At 36.7% G+C, this 22,639-nt stretch overlaps 1 protein-coding gene across 4 annotated transcripts; it reads left to right on the top strand.

Moving 5' to 3' along the window:
• The first annotated feature begins 7,136 nt into the window (after positions 1–7,136).
• LOC121239731 (DNA repair protein RAD5A) lies at positions 7,137–20,528 on the top strand. 4 transcript variants are annotated; one of them, XM_041137037.1, is made up of 20 exons: positions 7,137–7,959; positions 8,054–8,187; positions 8,419–8,554; positions 8,734–8,787; positions 8,860–9,006; positions 9,093–9,244; positions 9,326–9,410; positions 9,507–9,776; positions 9,934–10,080; positions 10,212–10,367; positions 11,246–11,313; positions 12,071–12,193; positions 12,258–12,357; positions 13,465–13,577; positions 14,809–15,087; positions 15,244–15,444; positions 15,931–16,024; positions 19,273–19,344; positions 19,768–19,866; positions 20,117–20,528. In XM_041137037.1, the coding sequence occupies exons 1-20, from the start codon at positions 7,153–7,155 to the stop codon at positions 20,237–20,239; spliced, it is 3,360 nt and encodes a 1,119-aa protein (XP_040992971.1). In that variant the 5' UTR covers positions 7,137–7,152; the 3' UTR covers positions 20,240–20,528. The 4 variants fall into 4 exon arrangements, 2 of the variants coding, with proteins under 2 accessions (XP_040992971.1, XP_040992972.1); XR_005935350.1 differs by lacking the exons at positions 19,768–19,866; positions 20,117–20,528 and having other exon boundaries at positions 15,244–15,501; positions 19,273–19,319; XR_005935351.1 differs by lacking the exons at positions 19,273–19,344; positions 19,768–19,866; positions 20,117–20,528 and having other exon boundaries at positions 15,244–15,525.
• Positions 20,529–22,639: the final 2,111 nt, after the last annotated feature.

Genomic DNA, 22,639 nt, shown 5'->3' with positions numbered 1-22,639 from the left:
GGTTAGGGGTGGGCTATGGAAGAAAGGCCTAATACAGGGAAGGAAAATTGAAAGGCTTTATAAAAATGAAGGGGATATGGTAGAGGGAGTGAGGATATTTGGGAGATGGAGGAGGAAAGGAAGACAACTAGCACAAGAGGGAAAAGGAAAAAGGTAGGTGGTGAGCAATTAGAGGGGTGAGGGATAGTAGGAATAAGGAGGCAGAAGGGGAGGATGCTAATATTGTTCCAGATAGCTACTGGGGGATTATAAAACAGGGTGAGGAAGTTGGTGATTCTGCAGTGACACATATTGTAGGGTTTACGGGAAAGGGAAAGGCTGTGAGAGTGTGGGCGCATGAGGAGGAAACTGAGAGTGTGGGGATGAATCAAAAGAAGGAAGCAGGAACAGGGAGGTAAAATGGGGCATATGAAGGAAAATGGAAAAGGGGGGCAAGGGAGAAAGGCTTACAACCAAATGCTTTGACCCCAAAACTCTTTAAAAAACAGTGCAAAATGAGGGGGATGTGAGAACATAAGGCCTAAAAAAACTGAAGCATGAGAGAGGAAAGGGAGGTGAGGTGTGGTGTGGATGAAAATCAAGGATTGGTGAAGGATGTAAGGCAGCCTTGTCAGGAGCCATGAAAACTCTAAGTTGGAACTGTCGGAGGCTTGGCAACCCCCATACAATTCAAGCCCTTTACTTACTAGTAAGGGAGAAGCATCTAGATATTGTTTTCTTGATGGAAACAAGGTTAAAAGTTAGTAGAGCTACTATGTTACTAAGGAGATTGGCTTTTGAAGGGTGTGTTGAGGTGGATTCCAGGGGACAAAGTGGAGATTTGTTACTAATATGTAGAAAGGAAGATATGATAGAGTTGGTTAATTTTTCACAAAGACATATCAATGTGTCGATTGATGAGGGTTAGGAAGGGTAAAGATGGTTATTGATAGGATTCTATAGGAATCCAGATTCGAGTAAAAGAAGGGAGTCATGAGAGTTGTTGTCTTCTTTTGAGTCTGAGGTTAATAAGGGTTGGTGCGTGGTGGGAAACTTCAACAAGATTGTTTGTCAAAGTGAGAAATAATGGGAGAGAAATAGAAATGATGATCAAATGGATAATTTTAAAAGTGTATTGAAATAAGGTAGTTTGACAAATCTTAGTTGGGTTGGCAATAAGTATACATGGTATAATGGACATGAGGATGGTACATTTATTAGAGAAATGTTAGATCGTGCAGTGGCAAACCACACCTGGTTGAATATGTATGCTGAGGTAAAAGTGGAGGTCATGGTGGCTTTATGTTCTGACTACTGTCCTTTGTTGATTAATTGTTGGAAGGAAAACATATGAGAGTGGATTAGAAGGGGTAGACAATTTAAATATGAAATTACCTGAGATTTGGTTGAGGGGTGCAAAGAAGTGATAAAAGATGAATGGGAAAGAGAGAGAAGGCAGGTGAGACCATAAGAAAAAATACAATCAATGCTGGTAGGGTGCAGGGGGTTCTAAGCCACTGGAGTAGAAATGTAATAAGGGAGAGGGAACAACTTATTAAGGAAAAAACAAACCAACCAAAGATGTTGCAAGAGGCAAATGAATTATGTCAAATGGAGGAAATAAAGGAAAAGAGCAAGGAACTTGAGGTAATGCTTGAGTAAGAAAACCTGATGTGGAAGGTAAGAGAAAAAAAGCATTGGCTTAAGCAAGGAGATAGGAACATCAGGTATTTTCATGCCTGTGCAAACTAGAGGAAGAGAAATAATACTATAAAGAGAATCCAAGATGCTGAAAGGAGATGGGTGAAGGGGAAAGAGCAACTAGAAGAGGCTTCCAAGGACTATTTTTCTTGGATTTACACTTCTTTAAACCCGACACTTGAGCAAGTTGAAAAGTATGTCAAGGAGGCATAATTGAAAATAAGTGAAGAAATGAAGTGGAAAATGGAAAAAGCCTTTTTACCTAAGGAAGTAGAGAGAGCCTTAAAACAAATGTTTGCCCTCAAATCACTTGGTTCAGATGGTTTTGGAGTGGATTTCTATAAAAATCACTGAGAGTTTGTGGGAAAGGAGACCTGTGAGGCAATGTTGGGGTTTCTGAATGGGGAAGGGTTGTGTAAGAAGATTAACCATACTTTTTTGGCTTTAATTCCAAAAGTGAATACCCCAAAATCTGTAGAAGAGTTCAGACCCAAATGCCTCTGTAATGTGTTGAATAAGTTGATCTCTAAATCAAAGTGCCTTTTCCTGGAAGGCTAATATTTGATAATATAATGATAGCCTATGAATTACTGCATTCGATGAAGACAAAACAGAAGGGTAGGACAGGGAGTATGACTATCAAACTTGACATGGTTAAGGCTTATGATAGGGTGAAATGGGTTTTTCTAAAGACTATGCTGTTGAGGATTGGTTTTGGTGAAAAGATGACTAAGCTGATGATGGACTATGTAAGTTCTGTTAGTTAGTAGTGGTCAATGGTTAACCTGGTAGAGTTTTTAATCCATCTAGAGGGCTTTGGCAAGGGGATCCTTTGTCCCTTTACCCTTTTTTTATTTATGCTGAGGGCTTGAGCCAGTTGCTAAATAAAGCTGAGTTAGGAGGGATGATCAAAGAAGTTTCAGTGGCTAGAGGTGGCACAAAAATCAATCACCTAATGTTTGCATACGATTGTGTTGTTTTCTATAGATCTCGGGTGGAGGAGTGGAGAAGAATTGATGGAATCTTGAGCATTTATGAGAAGGCATCGGGCCAAACACCAAACAAACAAAAGACTGCAATTATGTTCAGTAATAACACAAGAGGGTTTGTAAAGAACTTGATTATTAGTGAGGTTGTGACAACTATGAGAAGTACTTGGGGTTACCTGCACTAGTGGGAAAGACTAAGTATAATATTTTTTAGAGTATCAAAGAAATAGTGTGGCAAAAGATTCTTTCTATCAAAAGCTGTCAAGGAAATTACAATAAAAGTTGTGCTACAAGCCATTCCTACATACTTTATGAGTATGTTTAGGATGCCTAAGAAGTTGTGTGTGAAGTTGGAGGCAATAATGACCAGAGTATGGTGGAGACAAGGTAAAAAGAAAAGAAAGAAAAAAGAAAAGAGTATTCATTGGTGGAGTTGGGATAAACTGAGTGAATCAAAAGTAGTGGGAGGCCTAAGGTTTAGAGATGTGGATAATTTTAATAGAGCTATGCTAGCTAATCAAAGGTAGAGGCTAATGCAGATGGAGAATTCACCACTCCAGTGGTTAGAATCTATAAAGAGAAGTATCTAAAAAAATACCAAATACACTGACGCAAAGCTGGGAAACATGTCATCCTACATTTGGAAAAGTTTGTGGTCAGTGAAATAAGTGGTAAAGCATGGGGAGAAGTGGAGAGTGGGAAATGGCAAGGATATAAGAATCTTGGGATATAAATGGTTGTATGTGCCTACTTCTTATTCAATTCAGTCCCCAATAAAGATTACGAGATCTGATGCTAGAATAGCAAGGAAGAGCAGATATTATATGCACTATACCTATTAGTCGAACTGGTGCAGCAGATAAGCAAATATGAGGATAGTTTAAAGATGGAAAGTACTCAGTGATGAGTGCTTATCATGCTGAAAACCAGAGAAGCAGAGAGAAGGATGGGAAGCTTCAATGTTAGGTGATGGTAATGAAATATGGAAGAAGTTATGGTCTCTCAATGTGTTGGGGAGTGTAAGCATATAGTATGGAAGGCTTTGAATAGTATCCTACCAACAAGATTGAATTTGAGAAGAAGAAAGGTGCTTGAGGACTCAAAGTGTCCAATTTGTCTTCAGAAGGAGGAAACAACTACTCATGCTCTCTGGGATTTTCCAACTTCTTCTAATGTGTGGGTAATGAAGGGGAGTCCGGTACAGAAATGGAATTCGAATATGGAAGATTTTGAAGATCTGTTGTTGAAGTTGATTAGAGAGCTATAAAAAGAAGATATTAAAAAAGTGGTGGGCATTATGCACTCCATATGGGGGAGAAGAAATTCTTTAGTGTTTGAAAATAAGTTCTCCAATCCTGATAGAATTGTTAAAAATGCTGTTATTTATCTATGTGACTTTCAAGAAGTTAATAAAGAGTTGTCTGCAGGGAGTAGGGAAGAACAAGTAGAGTAAAGGAAGAGATGAAAGAAGCTTGAAGAAAACTGCTTGAAGGTGAATTTTGATGTTGCCATGGATTTAAAAGCTCAAAAAATGGGAATTTGTGACGTGGTAAGGGATCACAGAGGGGATGTTTTAGCATCTTTATGTGCATAGAAAAGGTATGTAAATTCTCCTTTTTGTGGTTGAGTGTAATGCTCTTTGGAGGGCTTTGGATTTCTGTAGGGAATTGAGGTTCTATAAAGTATGCTTTGAAGAAGATGCAAAACGGGTTGTGGATGCTGTGAATGCTTTATTGAGTCATGGAATGGGCAGTAGGTGGGAGATTTGCAGAATAAGTTTCGGACTTGCTGAGGATGGAGATTGTAGTTTATACATAGGGAAGGCAATGGGGTTGCAGGTGGTTTAGCCAAACTTGGTTCGTTCTTTAATAATGAAATTGTTTGGATGGAATGTGTTCCACCATATAGCATACAGAAAGTTGTAAATGACAAATATTGTGACTAATTGATTTTTCATAATGAAATGATAAATACAGAAAGTTTGGATAAATTAATTTTATTCTAGAAATATTGTAGTTTATATTGGAAGCGGGGGAGATATAATAAGAAAACAACCAGAACGCCTAGAAACTAGACCATTAAATTATATTCTTGGTAAAATGATGGAATATCCATTGGTACATTGATAGCTAGCATGCAGGAAGTGGCAGAACCGCGTCAAGGGTATGAGGGCCAAGGCCTTCTCAAGACTTTTTGAAAATTTAAAATATTTCCTAAATTTTATTCATAATTATATGAATATAGAAAAGGCCCCCACAAAAAAAATTTATAATTCTCATATGCTCTTTAAAATCTTCTAGAATTCCAATATATATCCAATTTTTTTCCTATAGCCTCAATTTTTTTTTTATAATTTCTATATATTATATATTCTCAAGGATGTGGCTCCACCAAAATTAAATTAAAATTATGTTTGGGAGAAATAATAAATTTGTTAATATGGATTTCATAGTTTTTTTTATTTTACAATATTAAGCTTCTTAATATGAGATCAAAAGTGAAAGTACAAGAAAGATCATTTAAGGTTGATAATATATATGAAAAATAGCTTATAGATTTTATCCTCTAGACTTTATTGAGCAAGGAAAAAAGTATTTAAGGTATTGATCGTAGCATTATATGGTTAATGTGACGCGAAAATATATAAATTTTACATAAAACTTGATAAACTAACTTATAAACTAGAATAAAATACAACGATCTAAAATATCACTTGATAGTTTTTATGAAGAAAACAAATTCTAACTATTGCATTACAAAAGTAATAGTGGATATATATTATTCTATGAAATATTATTGTTAGAAATCTGAAACAGATATTAAGTTTTATAATTTTATTTCTACATGTATGTAGCAGATTATCAAGATCTAATTTTATATATAGTTATGTTTTATGATTTTTCGTGAAATTAAGATTACAAGTTGTCTATTTTTATTTTACATAAACATGTCACACGGTAGAAAAGTTGGCCTTCTCTTAGAAAAATTACTGATTCCGCCATTGCATGCATGCAGTAACCAATATTATTACAAAAATATACTTTCAATGGCAAGTGCTATGCATGCATGCAAATAGACACTACAACACAAACAGTAAGGGTTGTCAGTGTTAATTAGGCCTGGTTTGGATTCAGAAATGAAAGTTAAATAAATATTGTTAAAATATTATTTTTAATATTATTATTGTTTTGAGATTTGAAAATGTTAAATTGTTTATTATATTTTGTATGAATTTAGAAAAGTTGTAATAATGAAATGACATAAAATGAAACACTTTCTAAATCTAAATGAGACCTTATTCTTTGAAATGCATCCCACACAAGCAACAAAAGAACTATGGATCAGTGTCTCTCTCTCTTTGATCTCTCTCGACTAGGCAAGACTTTTCTTCCGATCCCCTCGACTCCGCCATGGGTTTTGAAGCCCTTAACATCATTGCCACAAACAATTGATGCAATTAAATTCATCTATGTCATGATTACAATTAATAATTATTCTCAAGATGAAGGTGTTGTATATAATATACTACTACTAGAGTAATACTAAATATAATTACAGGTTATTTAAGCGTTGTGCACTCATTTTGAAAAAAATGAATTCCACCACTAAAAAATTAATTTTTTGATGTAGATCTCATATTTATTTATTTATTTTAAAAAGAGTGCATGATGATTGCACATTTTATAACTATAAATATCATTTCTCTCAATATTATAGTCTAAAATAATCTATCATTATTACAATTGAAGCATTTTAAAATCAATATAAGGTTTAATTTAGCCTATATTTAAGGAAACTAATATGTAAGGAACAAGTTTGATCTGTAAATTGATTGAAATACTTGGTCTTTCCTAAAATTGAGAAAGATATTGAACTCAATTTATTTAAATATATTTTTATTGATATAATTTTTAGAAAAATCTTATTCTCAAATCATACACATATATTAAAATTTTTATATAATATAATTTGATTTATAAAATAAGATTCTATTTGGATTTAGAAAGTGTTTCATTTCATCTTATCTCAACTCATCATTATAATTTTTTTAAATTTTCACACAAAATATAATAAATAATTTAAATTTTTTAAATCTTAATTTAATTTTTTTAAATCTTAAAACGATAATAATATTAAAAAATAATATTTAAACAATATTTTTTTAATTTTAAACTTTCATATAAAATCATCTCATCTTATATCTAAATCCAAACCAACTCTAAATTTTAAAATTGAAATTTTGATAAAGATGCTTTATCGACTCTCAAATTGACTTAGGTATCGTTTGAATATTGAGTTGAGATAAAAATTAAAAATTAAATAAAATATTATTATAATATTTTATTTTAAAATTAAAAAAATTTAATTATTTATTATATTTTATATAAAAAAATTATAATAATGAGATTAACACTTTAACTAACCAAACGCACGCCTAATTCATACTCTCGCATTTTATACTCTCGCATTGACGTGTAAAGAGATGGCGGGAAAAAGAACGCGTCACATCTCTCACCTCGTCTCCAACTTTTCACAACCCAGCCCCGCCATTTCCATACCCCCCTCTCGAAGTCTTGTTATCTTACTGCGCATTTTAGCAGCAGCTCCACTCCTCCACCGTCCCTCCAACGTCACTCCATCCCTCCGAAACTTCGCAATCCCAAACCGTACGCGTGAAATCAGGTTTAGGGTTCGAATTAGGTTTTTCGTTCTTAGCAAACATCAGATGGGGAATAAGGTCACAGACGAGCTGTTATCCTCCGTCCGATCGATCTTCGGTTCGGAATATTCCGACATGGACTTAATCAGAGCCCTACACATGGCCAACAACGACGTCGCCGCCGCGATTAACATAATCTTCGACATGCCAAATTTCAAATCCAAAGGATTGCCAGCAGTTTCCAAAAACCCCCAACCTTCTCGCCTTAATTCGGTCTCGGGGGCCAGCAAGAACCCGAAGCAAAACGGCGGCGAGAACCGGAGTTTTCATTCTCTGGGGCACGAAGCAATTACTACCGATTGCGCTAGGGAAGGCGAGGGTTTTGTTGGGGACGTGAGTGGGCGAGAGAGCTCTGTTGGGAGCGAGTGGTGGTTCGTGGGCTCCGGTGAGGTTTCGGGGCTGTCCACGTGTAAAGGGAGGAGACTGAAGCCTGGTGACATTGTGGGGTTCACGTTTCCATTGAAGAGTGCTTCTAGTTCGCCTTCGCCTGGAAAGGGTTTCTCTAAGGGACGGCAGCAAGCTGCGGCTTGTTCGGAGATTGTGAGGTTCTCTACTAAAGAATCCGGAGAGGTAACGTGCAAAATGGTAATTGGAGAGAAATCGTTTGACGTCTTGTAAACGTGAATCTGATTTGCTGTAATTGAATTGATTGGGGTTGTGGCAGATTGGTCGAATACCTAACGAATGGGCACGATGTCTTTTGCCGCTTGTGAGAGATAAGAAGGTCAAGGTTGAGGGCTGTTGTAAATTTGCTCCTGATGTTTTGGGCATTATGGACACCATTATTTTGTCAATAAGGTATATTTCAATAATTAGCTTTATCGTGGTTCATAAGTGCTTTTGAAATAAAAAATGTCCTTCGAAGACGCATGGCTTGGTTTACCAAAAGATCGATGACAAGGCAAGAATGGTCACCGTAATGTGGGTTGTATTGATTGCATTTGATCCCCCTTTGGAGTGTTTCTTTTTAATGTGTTATAGGTTAGTGCATACGGTGGTTGATGAATTAACATATTATCATCCCTCCAGTGTATATATCAATAGCTCTATGTTCCGTAAGCATCACCAGACCTCACTCAAGGCAGCCAGCGATGCTACTGAGGGATCAGTGATTCATCCTCTCCCAACTTTGTTCCGGTTGTTAGGATTGACCCCATTTAAGCAGGTAATCATTTGTTATTTGACTAGTTTATCTGTTCTTCTACATATTTATTGTTCTGGTCTGATCATAGAAGCGGCCTGTGCTGCTGAAGTTGTAAACGTGAGTTTGGACATTTATCTTTCTGAGCTTTTCTCCTGAAGTTGTGGCGTAATATCTATTTGTCATTGATTTGTTGTAATTAGGCAGACTTCACTCCTGGAGACTTGTACAAAAGGAAGCGTCCTTTAGACCCTGAGGTTTGTATAGATCAAGCAATTATTTTTAATTAACTTCCTGGTGAAGTTTAGAGTGTAATATTGTGTTAGCAGGATATTTCTGGTCTTCAAGCCTCGCTGTTACATGTTAACAATTATAAGAATCCTTCTCAAAATGGAAATGAAGTTGAAAATGAGGAGTCAATTTCGGATGTTGAAGTTGACAACATTGTTGGTGTTGGAAATAGCTCCGAGTTAGAGGTATTGCTACTTGAGGATTTTGAATTTTGTTGGAGCCAGCTTGTGCCTATAGAAGGTGAAATTACTGAAAATGTGTTGTGTTATAGGAAATGGATCCCCCTTGTACTCTTCAGTGTGAACTTCGACCCTACCAAAAGCAGGCCCTTCATTGGATGATTCAGCTGGAGAAGGGACAACATATGGATGAGGCGGCAACAACACTTCATCCATGTTGGGAGGCTTATCATCTTGCGGACAAGTACATATTAGATTATTATATAATCTGATCCTTTCTACTTATCCCAAGATTGCATGTTAATCTAGCCGTTTGTATTACTAGGAGGGAGCTAGTTGTTTATTTGAATGCATTTTCAGGCAATGCTACAACAGAATTTCCAAGCACACTTCAAATGGCCAGAGGAGGAGTATGTCCCTGGATGGCTTGTACCTTATTATATTTTAATTTCTACCCAGAATTTTTATATTTTCCTCAGATTATTGACTTTAACGTGCATGTGAAGATTTTGGCAGATGCAATGGGGCTTGGGAAGACCATTATGACCATATCCCTGCTCCTTGCTCATTCAGAAAGAGGTGGAAAATCAGATGGTCAGTCCACGAGTCAGCCTTCAAGTGAAGGTAGTGAAGTCAGCAGGTTAGACCACCAGCCAGATCGCCTGAAGAAGGCAACAAGATTTTCAGGTTTTGATAAATTGATGAAGCAAAAGAATGCTCTTATAGCTGGTGGAAATTTGATTGTGTGTCCTATGACGCTGCTAGGGCAGTGGAAGGTATCTGCGCTGCAATGCCTATTTACTGTTTGTAGTTCTGCATACTTGTGGCAAGCAAATTTTTGAAAATTTGTAGTTCCCAAATTTTGTAGTTCCATATGCATATCCCTTTTCTTTTCTGTTGAGAGTCAGTCAAGACAATTTGGTGTATTGTCAGGCAGAGATTGAAACTCATGCGCTACCTGGGTCTCTGTCTCTATATGTTCATTACGGACAAAGTAGACCGAAGGATGCAAGAACTCTAACTCAGAGTGATGTTGTAATTACCACATACGGAGTGTTAGCCTCAGAATTTTCGGTGGAGGTAATTGACAGGCTCATTTTATAAGGTTGATTTTTTTATTAGTTATATGGTTGAAATTTATGAGTACTTGTGGGATTTCTTTGTACAAGATAAACTAATGCATCTTTTCTGTGTCTCTATTTTGTTTTTAGAATGCTGAAGACAGTTGCAGTCTTTACTCAGTTCGATGGTTTAGAGTGGTTCTTGATGAGGCACATACCATAAAATCCTCTAAAAGCCAAATTTCTAGGGCTGCTGCTGCTCTAGTTGCTGATCGCCGTTGGTGTCTCACTGGCACTCCTATCCAGGTAAAATGTTTTATGGAAACTGTTGTAGACCAAAAAGGATCTTCGTCTTTGTTGTGAATGAATGTTACTACTTGTTGGGTGTCCTCTCTCTCTCTCTCTCAAGCCCCCCGGCACCCTTTTTTTGGCAACCAAATGAAAAATTACTGTTATTGCTTTCTCCACTGTATCTGAAGGAAAAATGAACCTTCGCATGTTTGCTAATATGTAAATTTTGCCGTGTCCCTTAATCTGATGGTTATATTATGCAATAGATGGCATATTATATTTGTAAGCTTCTATTATTTGATTAATCTATATTTTCTATTTTTCAGTTTACAAGTCAATGGGTTTGTCTCATTTTGTATGGGGCGTTTGAGGCCTAACTGCTAAATTTAGCACATCTGATGCCATGCTTTTAACATTTATCCTCTGTGCACTGTGCAATTTACCTACTGAAGGCATACGGGCACAAGGGATGTATAAAATATTTGTTGAGCCTTTTCTTTTACTTACCACTTGGCAAGAGATTTTTCTAATATGTACCATGTAATCTAGAGGGATGGGGCTGGACATGATAACTTATGCTTCTGACATACCCGTGCATATAGACCGAGTATCGTGACATTTGTGTGGTTTTGTGTCCTATGTTGAGGTGTTCCATGTGCACTCTCGCTTGCTTTGAATTTAAGCTTGAGCATGTGACTTGATTACTTTCACCTGCAAATACAGCCTGTTTGTCGAGTCTATCCTACGTTTTGTGTATATCATTAAGTTCCATGTCTTTGAAGCTAGACCTTGTAGGCTGGATACTTTTATCTTGGAGTTTGTAAGTTTTGGTTATTTGTGTACGGTGGTTGTTTCATTTATGTTTCTTGATATATGTAACTTTTCCATCACAGAACAACCTGGAGGACATTTACAGTCTTCTTAGGTTTTTGAAGGTGGAACCATGGGGAACTTGGGCGTGGTAAGTTTTGCCTCCATTTTTAGTGCGTAATGAAGTATTGTAGTCTTAGATTCCCAAAGTTGGTTATGGATGTTTCTTAATTTTGTGTAATTTCCGTTTGAAACCTCACTGCTGATGATTTTTTTTTTTTGGTTCACATATAGGCGACAGTGCCTTGGGGGTCAATATTCAGTTTTAAGTGATTTTGTTAATACCGATAAAAAAAGTGATTTTGTTAAACCCAGGATTTTTTTATTTAATTATTATATGTAAAGGCAATTTTGGCTATGATGAACAATTACCCTTTTTTTAAAGTATCAAGTCTATCGATAAGCTTTCTAGAATTTGGAGAAGGTGCACTTCTGTAGTTTGGGCAAGAAGGGATTCTTTTTCATGATTATGAGATGAACATGATAATCAAAGCCTTAAAAAATTTTTTTTGGCAAAACTGAAAGGAGATTTGTTGTGTTCTGCTTAAATATTGAACCTTTCAGCTTATGGCTTACAATATTAATTTAGTCATATCGGGCAATATGTTCCTGGAGTCTAATAATAGCGTATGGGTGTATGTCTGTGTCTGTGTGCTTATGTGTGCGTTTTATATGTTTAAGCGGATATCCTTTCTAACTTCCTATTTGTTGATATAGCATGACTGTTGGTGTGTGCACGCGTGCATGATATGTTCAAGTGCATTTTTTTATTTAATTTCTTAGTTTTCTCCTCCAAATTAGTTGATATATCAAGACTATTGTGAGGTTGGTTTATCTTGATATTCCAGGTGGAACAAACTTATTCAGAAGCCATTTGAGGAGGGTGATGAGAGAGGGTTGAAGTTGGTCCAGTCCATTTTAAAGCCAATCATGTTAAGGAGGACAAAATTTAGTACTGATCGAGAAGGCCGGTGAGTAATATCATTCTATATTCACATTTTGTGTTTTGCCCTTAAACTCATTGTATGTTTGCAGGCCTATTCTCGTTCTTCCGCCAGCTGATATTCAGGTCGTATATTGTGAACTCAACGAAACCGAAAAAGACTTCTATGAGGCCCTGTTTAAAAGATCTAAGGTATCTCTCTCTCTCTCTCTCTCTCTCTCTCTCTCTCTCTCTCTTTTAATTTTTATAAGTAATAAGAGATTTTATTGAAAACAAATGTATAGGCGAAGCCTATGTACACATGAAGTATACAAAAGAAAACACCTAAATACGTTCTAGAAAATGGAAATGACATAAGAAAATCATGAACAGAAGAACCGCTATTCCCTAAAGCTGAAGACCAAAACAGCAAGGAATGTACAAAAAAATTCCATATTTGTTCTAAAGAATGCTCTGTCATTAAAGCACCGCTTATTTCTTTCCATCCAAATACACCACATGAGACACAAGGGGGTCATCTTCCAAGCCTCTCCCACTTGAGAACAACCATGAATCCCATTCCAACAAGCAAGGAGGTCTACCACTTTCAAGTCTCAACGGCATCATCCAAGCCAAGCCAATTCTGCAAAAAATGCCATTCCACAAAGCCCTTGCCATCTCACAATGCAAAAAAGATGATCCACTGTTTCCCCTTTCTTTTTGCACAAGCAGCACCACTCCATAACAATAATACCTCACTTCCTTAAGTTGTCCAGTGTCAAGATTTTCCCAAGGGATGCTGTCCAAATGAAGAAAGCCACCTTGGAAGGCACATTTGACTTCCAAATATGCTTCCATGGAAAAGGACTATCCTGAAAAGACAATAGCTTATAATACGAATGAACGGTGAATTTTTTACACCTCTTCGACGTCCACAACATCCTATCCACAGCATTACCATCAAACCTCAAGAGTATAAAAAGCCCATCAAACCTCAGAGAGTATAAAAAGCTCAAAAAAGTTGAAACTTCATTAATCTCCCGATCTTGTACCGCTCTAGTTAATGCAAAATTAAACTATTGTAAGTGCAAAATCTCCGAATCTTGTGTTTGACTATCATTACCTAGTGCTGGTCCCACTTAAGTGGACTCTCTGGAGCAGTGGCTTAGCTATGATTCTACCTCCAACATTCCTGTGTGATTGGCCACTCAGACTAGAAACTGCATGCTTATGGGAAAACAAAACTTTTTTTTTTTTTTTTTTGATAAGTAGATGGGAAAACAAAACTAAAAATAACATGTTGATGTGAAATCCCTTCAGGTGAAGTTTGATCAATTTGTCGAGCAAGGACGGGTTCTTCATAATTATGCTTCCATATTGGAGTTACTTTTACGTCTTCGCCAATGTTGCGATCATCCATTTCTTGTGATGAGGTATATAACATTCCTTCCCGTACTATGCTGTATCTTATTTGAATAGTTTTTAATGTTATTACATTACTGGCCCTGCCATGGTTTTCTGGTAAGGCAGAGAAATGTCTTCAAGCCAAATATTGATGGGTTTTCATAAATTTTCATTTTAAGGGATTAGATGGTCTAACAAGGAATTTTAACCCTCTTTTCTAGTTGCATGGGGATATTGATCTAATAACAGGTCAAGATGTACAGAAGTATGCATACAAGATATGATCCCTCAAAAGTTGTTACAACAAAACTCTGGGATGTTGATTGAAAGAGAATAGTCTGCAGTTTTTAACTGATTTTTTTTGTTCACAAGTTTCCACCACTTTTATGATTTGTTTAAATTTAAAAGGTGCTCCCCATTATCTCTACATTTTGGCTGAACAAATAACCTGATCTTATTATCCCATCATTATTTTGTAAAAAAACTCGTGTCTGATTTTGTGTGTACACATGTATCGTCCACCCACACATTTATATATGTATGTATGTTGTATGTTTGTATGGATCTTGTGTTGGGGAACTATTTTAACATCATCAATGAGGCCTCACGCATTCTTTATACATAGGCGAGATCAGTTGTAGATTAGAACTGTTCAAATGAAACTATAAACAATATCGATAGGCATCTTTTAAGTTTGGTTTAAACTAATTTCACATATTTTTTTACTTGTGTTTGAATTGCTGATAATACTGTGCATGTGGACAAAATTTGAGTATATATTTATCAATGCAAAATTAAACTATTGTATTTGATTTTTTATTTTCATTTTTTGTAAATATCGACCAATGTAGGTGAAAATGGGTGTCTCTCCCTTAAAATTGAAAGCGCTTCCTTATCATAGTTTTGTCATTAAATAATGCGTGTACAAAATATTAGTTCATTGGCTGGAAGGTGAGAATCATTTCTTAAGGGGAAACTTTTTATTTACAATAGCAATGGTTTTGGTGTGCTGGCCAAAATACAGGAGTTGAGATAGATATTTGTAGAATTATTTGTACTTTCTGGTAATTATATATTATAGATATGTACTTATAAAAAAATATATACTATATATATATATATGTCTCTAAATTATTAGTTCCTCTTGAAATGCTCCAAATATTCTGATTTGACAAGATTATAATTGTTTGTATGTTTTATATTTCTTTAAAGAATTTTCCAATAACTATGATTTCTTATGGGTTGCTTTGATTTGTTCAGTCGAGGTGACACACAAGAGTATTCTGATTTGAATAAGCTTGCTAGACGATTCCTCAAAGGCAGCCTTAGTGCTAAGGAAGGGGAAGCTAAAGATGTGCCTTCACGTGCTTATGTTCAAGAGGTTGTGGAAGAGTTACGTAAAGGGGAACAAGGAGAGTGTCCAATATGTCTTGAAGCATTTGAAGATGCAGTATTGACACCTTGTGCACACCGCTTATGCCGGGAATGCCTATTGGCAAGTTGGCAAAATGCTGCGTCTGGCTTATGTCCTGTTTGTAGGTACCTACAAGTTGTTGTGACAACACATCTAGTTTTGGATTCTCCTCTCTCTCTCTCTCTCTCTCTCTCTCTCTCCTTATAAGGATCTGGTTTTACTTCAATTTGTAGCCCCTTTATTTTTGAAATTTACCCAATAAATAAATATTTCCTTTACAGGAAAACCATTAGTAGGCAAGAACTTATTACGGCCCCAACTGACAGTCGCTTCCAGATTGATGTTGAGAAAAATTGGGTGGAGTCATCCAAAATTGTCGTTCTCTTGCATGAACTTGAGAATCTTCGCTTTTCAGGCTCTAAGAGTATTGTATTCAGCCAGTGGACTGCCTTTCTTGATCTCCTGCAGATTCCTCTTTCTCGGTAAAAATCCTTGCTGCATAGAGTAGTTGAAGGAACCCATTTGGTTGTGCAAGAACAGTTGAGCATCATGCTGTTTCTCCTGTTAGTATATAGTAAATCTTTAATATAAAACTGAGCGCACTCTTCACCATACCAAAATAATGTGCAGTACTTGCAGCCTCGCAGGCCTTGACAGGACTGATTTCTTTCCTTTTTTTGTTCTTAAATTTTTCTCCCTGAAAAGGATTGGTTTTAGCACTAAAGGAAACATCTAGCTGTGCCTTAATTGAAATTTGGAAAGCTAAACTGTCTTGGCATGCTTTGTATCTGTTCCTTTATTCTTTCTTTTATTATGTCCTGGATGCATGTCTTGGCCTTGTTGTTCTTTCTCCTCAAAATTCGAGCGACATTACAATACATAATGTAGTTCACATTTCTATCAGTTTCAGTTCATGGTAAATTGTCATACATCAAGTCAATATTTAAATGGTTTTCGTCTCTTTACAGGAGTAATATTCCCTTTGCCCGTCTGGATGGAACTTTAAATCAACAGCAGCGGGAGAAAGTGTTAAAGCAATTTTCAGAAGATAGCAACATTCTGGTTTGTGAATGGTCAATTCCTTATTTTCTTTCTTTTGTTCAGCTGGTGGAGTTTATAGTCTAACTAATGGTATGTGAAGGTGGAATCGAAGACTTGTTTTTTCTAACGAGGGTGGTAGTTTCATTCGCATTACTGAGAGGAGCAAAAGGGTGGTCAAGTTTTTTGTTTCTCTTAGTGTGTAGACAATGTCATGGGTGGTTAAGGTGATGGAGGATTGGTTGGCTCACCCGTGGCGTGATGGTTTTGTAAGAAAGTTGCGAGATGGCCATGGTGTCTTTATTATCTAGTGTCATGCTAATTCGAGGGGCCGTTTCCTACTTTTGGATGAATATGGGAATGGGAATGAGAGGGGTTCTCGGATTATTCTTGAAGGTTTGAAGGGTAGAGGCTAGGAAGACTTCGTGTTCAATGCTTGCATAGTGGCAGGCTCTAAAGTCTGTTCCGGTAGATGAAAACAGAGCTCAAAATGATCAGGCCGCCTTTCAAGCTCAGGTTTGGTATAGGGAGGGGTCTGATGGCTCGTTGCCTTCGGGGAGGGCTCCCCTCTCAAAGGGTGGTTCATATGTATGGGTCTTGAAGAAACTGGCATGTATTCCGGTTGGAAATAGTTCACATAGTGGGGAGGGTGATAGTCAGAGGAAGGGGAAGGTTATTGGTAGTGATGTTCTAAATGGTTGGTAGTCTTCATGACATGTTGACAAGTGGCATCACAAGGAGGAATATGGGGTGGGTGGTTCACATTTTGTGGTTATCTCGATGGTGGGAGAAGTTGAAGGGGTGTTGTGGGCTGCCAAAGTAGAGCTATTGGGTGTTATGGAGAAGATTACAAGTTTAATGACCAAAATAGGCATGGAGTTGAATTTAGTTATGGGCCTAAGTAGTGGGATGAATGGCCCACTTCATTTGAATCCACACTCATTTATCGACAATGGGCTTAAGTTGCGAATGGACGGGGCAATGGGTTGGGCTTGATCACAAAGGCTGGAGGATTGACCTCGAGGCCCGTTTCCAAAACGTGGCAGGTCAAACACCCTACTAGGTCTTCTTCCTCGGGCCCGAGCATGAATATCTTTCAGATACCACAGGCGGTCATTCAGGGCATCTTGCCGCTGCCACAAAATAGGTCACCGGTGACCTTCCAGTTCTTGAGTTAGCGTCGATCTCCGTCTCGAATATGGTGGAGGGGTTGTGGATACCTTTGTGGCCATGGGAAATGAGGTTTCTCCTGGTCCTCAAGGCAGTACTAGCGTTTCTTGCATTCCTATTCATCCCAGTTGCCCTCCTTAGTTTTTGGTGAAGCCGTATTTGACAGATTTGTGTGGGTGTCTCCTTAGTTGAATGTTGAGGAAGAATTTTCTAGGGTTTTGTGCATTGCTAAGGATGATGATTTCGGCATTTTGGATGAGGGGTTTGTTGAAGAGCTTGATTTACAGTTGGTATGCAAGGAGTCTGGGGTGGAGGCTTCTCTTAATGGATTAGAAGATGGGGAGGATGAGCCTAGTCCCATTTGTTCCATGCCTCTAGCATGCTCTTGGGCAGGTACTCATTCTGATTGGGTGTTACAGAACGTGGACGAAATCTCAAGGTTTTGAATATCGTGCCATATCGGCTGATACGACCAGTGTTTACCATGTCGGATCTATAATCGGCACGGGGGAGATAGGTGTTTCGTACTGGGTCAATTACCGGTCATTTCGGTGCGTTTTGGTCAATACTAGCCGGTTTTCAGTGTATCGGCCGGTTTTCAGTGTGCCGATCGAAATTTTGTATTTTTGTATTTTCAGTATATTTCCATAATTTTCACTCTAATTCTCATATGTGAAAACTATTTTCTTAACTTTTTTTAATCCACTTTCTTCGAGGACTAAAAATCAAATCCATATTCCCATTTTCATGACGAAGATGGGTGATTATTTTTTTTAATAGTTGGATTGAGAACTTAGAAGTATTATTGAGTTTCATAAATATCTGTTTTAACTTTTTAATAGCTTCGAATAAAGGTGCTTCCGTGGCTGATTACATGGATAATACTGCTGGATTTATTCGGTGGACAGTAAGCTTTATTAGAGATGTCCACGATTGGGAAGTGGGGGGACATTACTGATTTTTACAGCTTAGTTTATGCTTTAAACATAAACTCTGGATGGGAGGAAAAATTACTTTGGAATCAGTTTGGTAATAAGAAATTCTCAGTTAGATCTTTATACAAGGTCTTGGCGTCACATTTTTCTACTGATTTTTTTCCTTGGAAAAATATTTGGAGATGCAAGGTGCCTCTTAAGGTGGCTTTCTTCAGGTGGTTGCCTTCTCACAGGAAATTTTTTACCATTGATAAGCTGAGGAAGCGTGGTATCGTTGCAATGGATTGGCACTTTATGTGAAAAAGATGTGGTGAATCGGCGGATCGTCTTCTTCTTCATTGTGATGTGTCGAAGGCTTTGTGGGACGAGGTCTTTGCTAAGGCGCGAATTGCTTGGGTGATGCCCAAGAGGCTGGTGAACCTCTTGGCGTGTTGGAGAGGGATTCAAGGAAATTGTCAAATAGCAACCGTTTGGAAGATGGTACCTCTTTATCTTATGTGGTGTATTTGGAATGAGAGGAATGAGTGCTGTTTTGAGAATAGAGAATGATCGGTGGAAGGGATTAGAGCTTTCTTTTTTCATATTTTGCTACTTTGGGCTTCAGTTATTGTTTTGGATGGGAATAGTCTTAATGACTTTTGTACTGTTTTTCAGGGTTAGCTTGTAATTAGGTGTCTCTCTCTCGTACACTTCCTGTGTATTTGGGTTATGCCTAATTACGTTCTTTTAATAAATTTCTTTCTTATAAAAAAAAAGGGACAATGCTAGGGATCCCGCTGGGGGATCCCGCTACATGTCCTGCTACTTTATTTTTTTAGTTTTTTTTTTTTTACTTAGTGATTAAGAAAATGTTTAATAATATTGTGATTTTTTTTAAATATTTAAAAGTGTTAAAAAAATTATGTGAAAAAAAAAAGTTTTAAACATTTTTTGTTTTTTTTTTTTACTTCATTTTTTTAACAATTTTAAATATTTTTAAAAAAAGAAAAAAATTCACAATATTATTAAACAACATTTTCTTAATCACTAAGTAAAAAAAAAAAAAAAAAAAAAGGGATAGGGACCATCTATCGGAATCCCCTAGCGGGATCCCTATCATTTTCCTAAAAAAAAAAAAAAAAACTAATGGCATGGGTTAATTATTGGTGCTTGGTTCTTGGTGCTTAGGTGTTGCTGATGTCACTGAAAGCTGGTGGAGTTGGAATAAATCTAACGGCAGCTTCAAATGCTTTTGTCTTGGTATGCTAAAAAGACAAACTTCTGCTTTTAGATTCTGAGGCGGTATGTTGCATGAAATAGCAGAAAGCATATGCATTGTTGCATCTTATGTTATAAGCAGTAACTTGCAGCTTTGGGTTTTGTCAGCAAGTTCCTGCTAAATTTTAGATAAGGTTACAGGTGGATTCTGTACCTTAATGTAAGACTTCATGGGAATTGAGACTGATCTTTACTTAGGAGGATCAGCCTTTTTATTCTGAAAAAAAATTGAAGGTGCTTGTGAAAATAGGGTCACTTGCATGTGTACATTTGTGCCAATATACGTTGAATTAGCATTAGTTTTCCCTTTTTTATTTCCCATTTCTACATGTTCAATAGTGTTTTGGGTAAGTGATTTTTGCTTTGGTAAATTTGAAGTTTATGACCTACTCAACATTCCTGTAGGATCCATGGTGGAACCCAGCTGTAGAGGAGCAAGCCGTCATGCGCATTCATCGCATTGGACAAACTAAAAAAGTGATGATCAAACGGTTCATTGTGAAGGTTGCTCTCTTAAAAAAAACTTGCAATGACACTGGGCGGTGGAGAATTGCAGTTGATAACATTTTTCAGTGGATATGTAAAATTATTAAGAAATTTTTCAATGGATTTGGAGGTGCAATTGACCCCTTCCCTGTGCTTTAGGGAAGGATAAATTGCAATCACTTTGTTTTATTACCAATTATGTGATTTTTCCCTGCTCCTAATTTGGATGATGTATTTCTGAACTCCTATAATTGCTCTTGGATGGCAGGGAACTGTTGAGGAAAGAATGGAAGCAGTGCAAGCACGGAAGCAGCGGATGATTTCTGGTGCTTTGACTGATCAAGAAGTTCGAACTGCACGTATTGAGGAATTGAAAATGCTTTTTACTTAGACCACTGCAGAAATGGCAGCCGTTTCCTCACATGATGTATATTGATGAGAAATCTCTCTGGCTTTAGGAGCACTTGAGGTCAACATGTTTATGACCGGAGAAACTGAGATGCTTCTCATGTGGCACAGGGGATTGAAGGAAATTGAGTCGAGGCTATTTATTTAAGCTAACACTTCATTTCTTGCAGGATAAATTGGAGGAATACGTTTGGGGAATACAGAACCGATCTCGTATATGTTTCGAGTCGAAGACTCGAAATTGCTTGGTGCAATGCAGCTTTAACGTGCTCCTGGGGGGGGGGGGGGGGGGGGGGGGGGGGGGGGGGGGGGGGGGGGGGTAGAATGCAATATTAAATTGATAGAATTACCATTTTTGTAGTTTACTGTAACGATTAATGTGCTCATAAATAGTCAATAGAATAGGGATTTCGTGATTTCATCTTATCCTCTACAAATTGACGTTTTCGTTCCTGTTTCCATTCAATAAATTTTAGCTTGTTTCATTACTACCAAGAAAAAGCATATGGGTTGAGCATTGCGGTAGCTTCTTCAAGCTTTGTTCATCAATTGTAATCCATGCGATGAATGGTTTTACATGGATATTTATCAGATTTGCTTTGTTTAATTAGGTCTGCCAAATTAACTTTTGAGCGTTTGAATAGTCTTTAGCTGATCAATTGAATTATAATAAATACTAAATTGATAAAACTGTGGTAAACATTCAAATAGATTAAATACGGTAAATATTTAGTTGGTCAAATTTAAATTATGTAATTTGATATTAAGGATTACAAATTTAAGAATCCAAAACATAGTGCTTTAGGAACTCTAGAGGAAAATTGATTTTTTTTTTTTTTTTCGTTTTCTCAACACTAATTAGAGTAACCATTGTTAATTTCAACATGAAATTCTAAATGGAAAGAAACTCTGTTTATTAACATATGAAGAATATTGGGTCTCAATTCGTACATAATGATGGAATAGTATTTTATCTTTTGAAGCCATCATTCTTGGAAATTGTATCAAATTATTGGATAATTATTTGTTATATTTCTCATCTATCCGCATATCGAATAGAAAAAAGATGAAAGGATAATTAAAAGGGGAATGAATATCATTTTATTATTAAATTGTGAAATGTGGAATAACTTAGGTTTTTATTACTTTTTTACCTAAAAATTATTCATTATTTATTACTTTTTAATTCCAATGGGGCTAAAGCCTTGGTTACAACATTCTAGCCTTAATTAAAACCCTTGTTATCGATCTGACTTGTAATTCTACTAATTTATCCTCTATATGTAGTAACAAAGGGATGGCAAGATTTCTAAACCCCACAGAAATGTTCTCTCTTTGAGAGAGAGAGAGAGAAGTGGTGGATTTAATCATTACAAGTTATGCGTATATGTTGCAAAAATAATACAAAGTCTTTGATATAAGAGGTAAGTACATCTTTAATATGTTACCACGAGATTGTAAATGCCGTTTGACAAATTCCAATAATAATAATTAAAAAAAAAAACTTGTGTAAAAGATGGAAATGGGCGTTGAAGGAGAAAGCCTAGCCCTCTTCGCGGGTGTTGGTTTTAAGAGAGAAAAAATAAAAGAGAAAATGGGATAGTTAAGTTGATGTGTAAAGACAAACATCCTGAATCACTATAACTCATAACCAAAATGTTTAAGCTATGCCTACACAAATAATGCAGATGGTTTTCATCTAAGATTAGCTAATTTTTAGCTTTTACTGGCATATGGTTAGGTATATGCCCATCCTCTTGGTGCTTAGGGCTCGTTTGGACACTGAAATATCTTTAGAACTATGAGAATAAGAGTAAAATAGTCTGTAAATATTAATGAAATGTTTTGAGTTAAAATGTTGTCCTGATAGCACTTGGACCCGGTCGGGTGGGAAGTGAATTTTTACACCAACCAATCGAAGGCTGCCACATAGGTGTCTCCATAAATTTCTATTTACACCTTCACACAAGTGATAAAAACAGTTTATTTGGATTCTCCCCCACCCACGTGACCTGCTCCCCTATCTCTCCCCTCATCTATCCGTCTATTTCTCTCTCTTTCTACAATACGATCTGGTTTTCAAATATTTGTGGGGCTCTCTGTTTGGTTTCCAATATTTGTGGGGCTCTCATGCTTGGTGAAATTTTCTGAAAGGTAAAACTTTTTGTTTGTTTAGTCCCTCATTTTTGTTTTGTCTCACAAAATTCACAAATCATTTTAGGGTTCATAAATTTAATCAATTGAAAGGTGCAACCTGTAGGCATTTCTCTTTCTCTTTTTTTTTTTTAATTTTATTTTTTATTTTACATATCTCACGATTATATTTTTAAGGTCTTGTGACATTTCCTTGTCATTCTCTATTAGCTAATATTTGCCTTATAAT

The sequence above is a fragment of the Juglans microcarpa x Juglans regia genome, chromosome 7D, assembly GCF_004785595.1.
Source record: "Juglans microcarpa x Juglans regia isolate MS1-56 chromosome 7D, Jm3101_v1.0, whole genome shotgun sequence".
In the NCBI taxonomy this organism is placed as follows: Eukaryota; Viridiplantae; Streptophyta; class Magnoliopsida; order Fagales; family Juglandaceae; genus Juglans; species Juglans microcarpa x Juglans regia.
The sequence above is the reverse complement of the archived record's forward strand: the minus strand, read 5'-3'. Positions and strand labels throughout refer to the sequence as shown.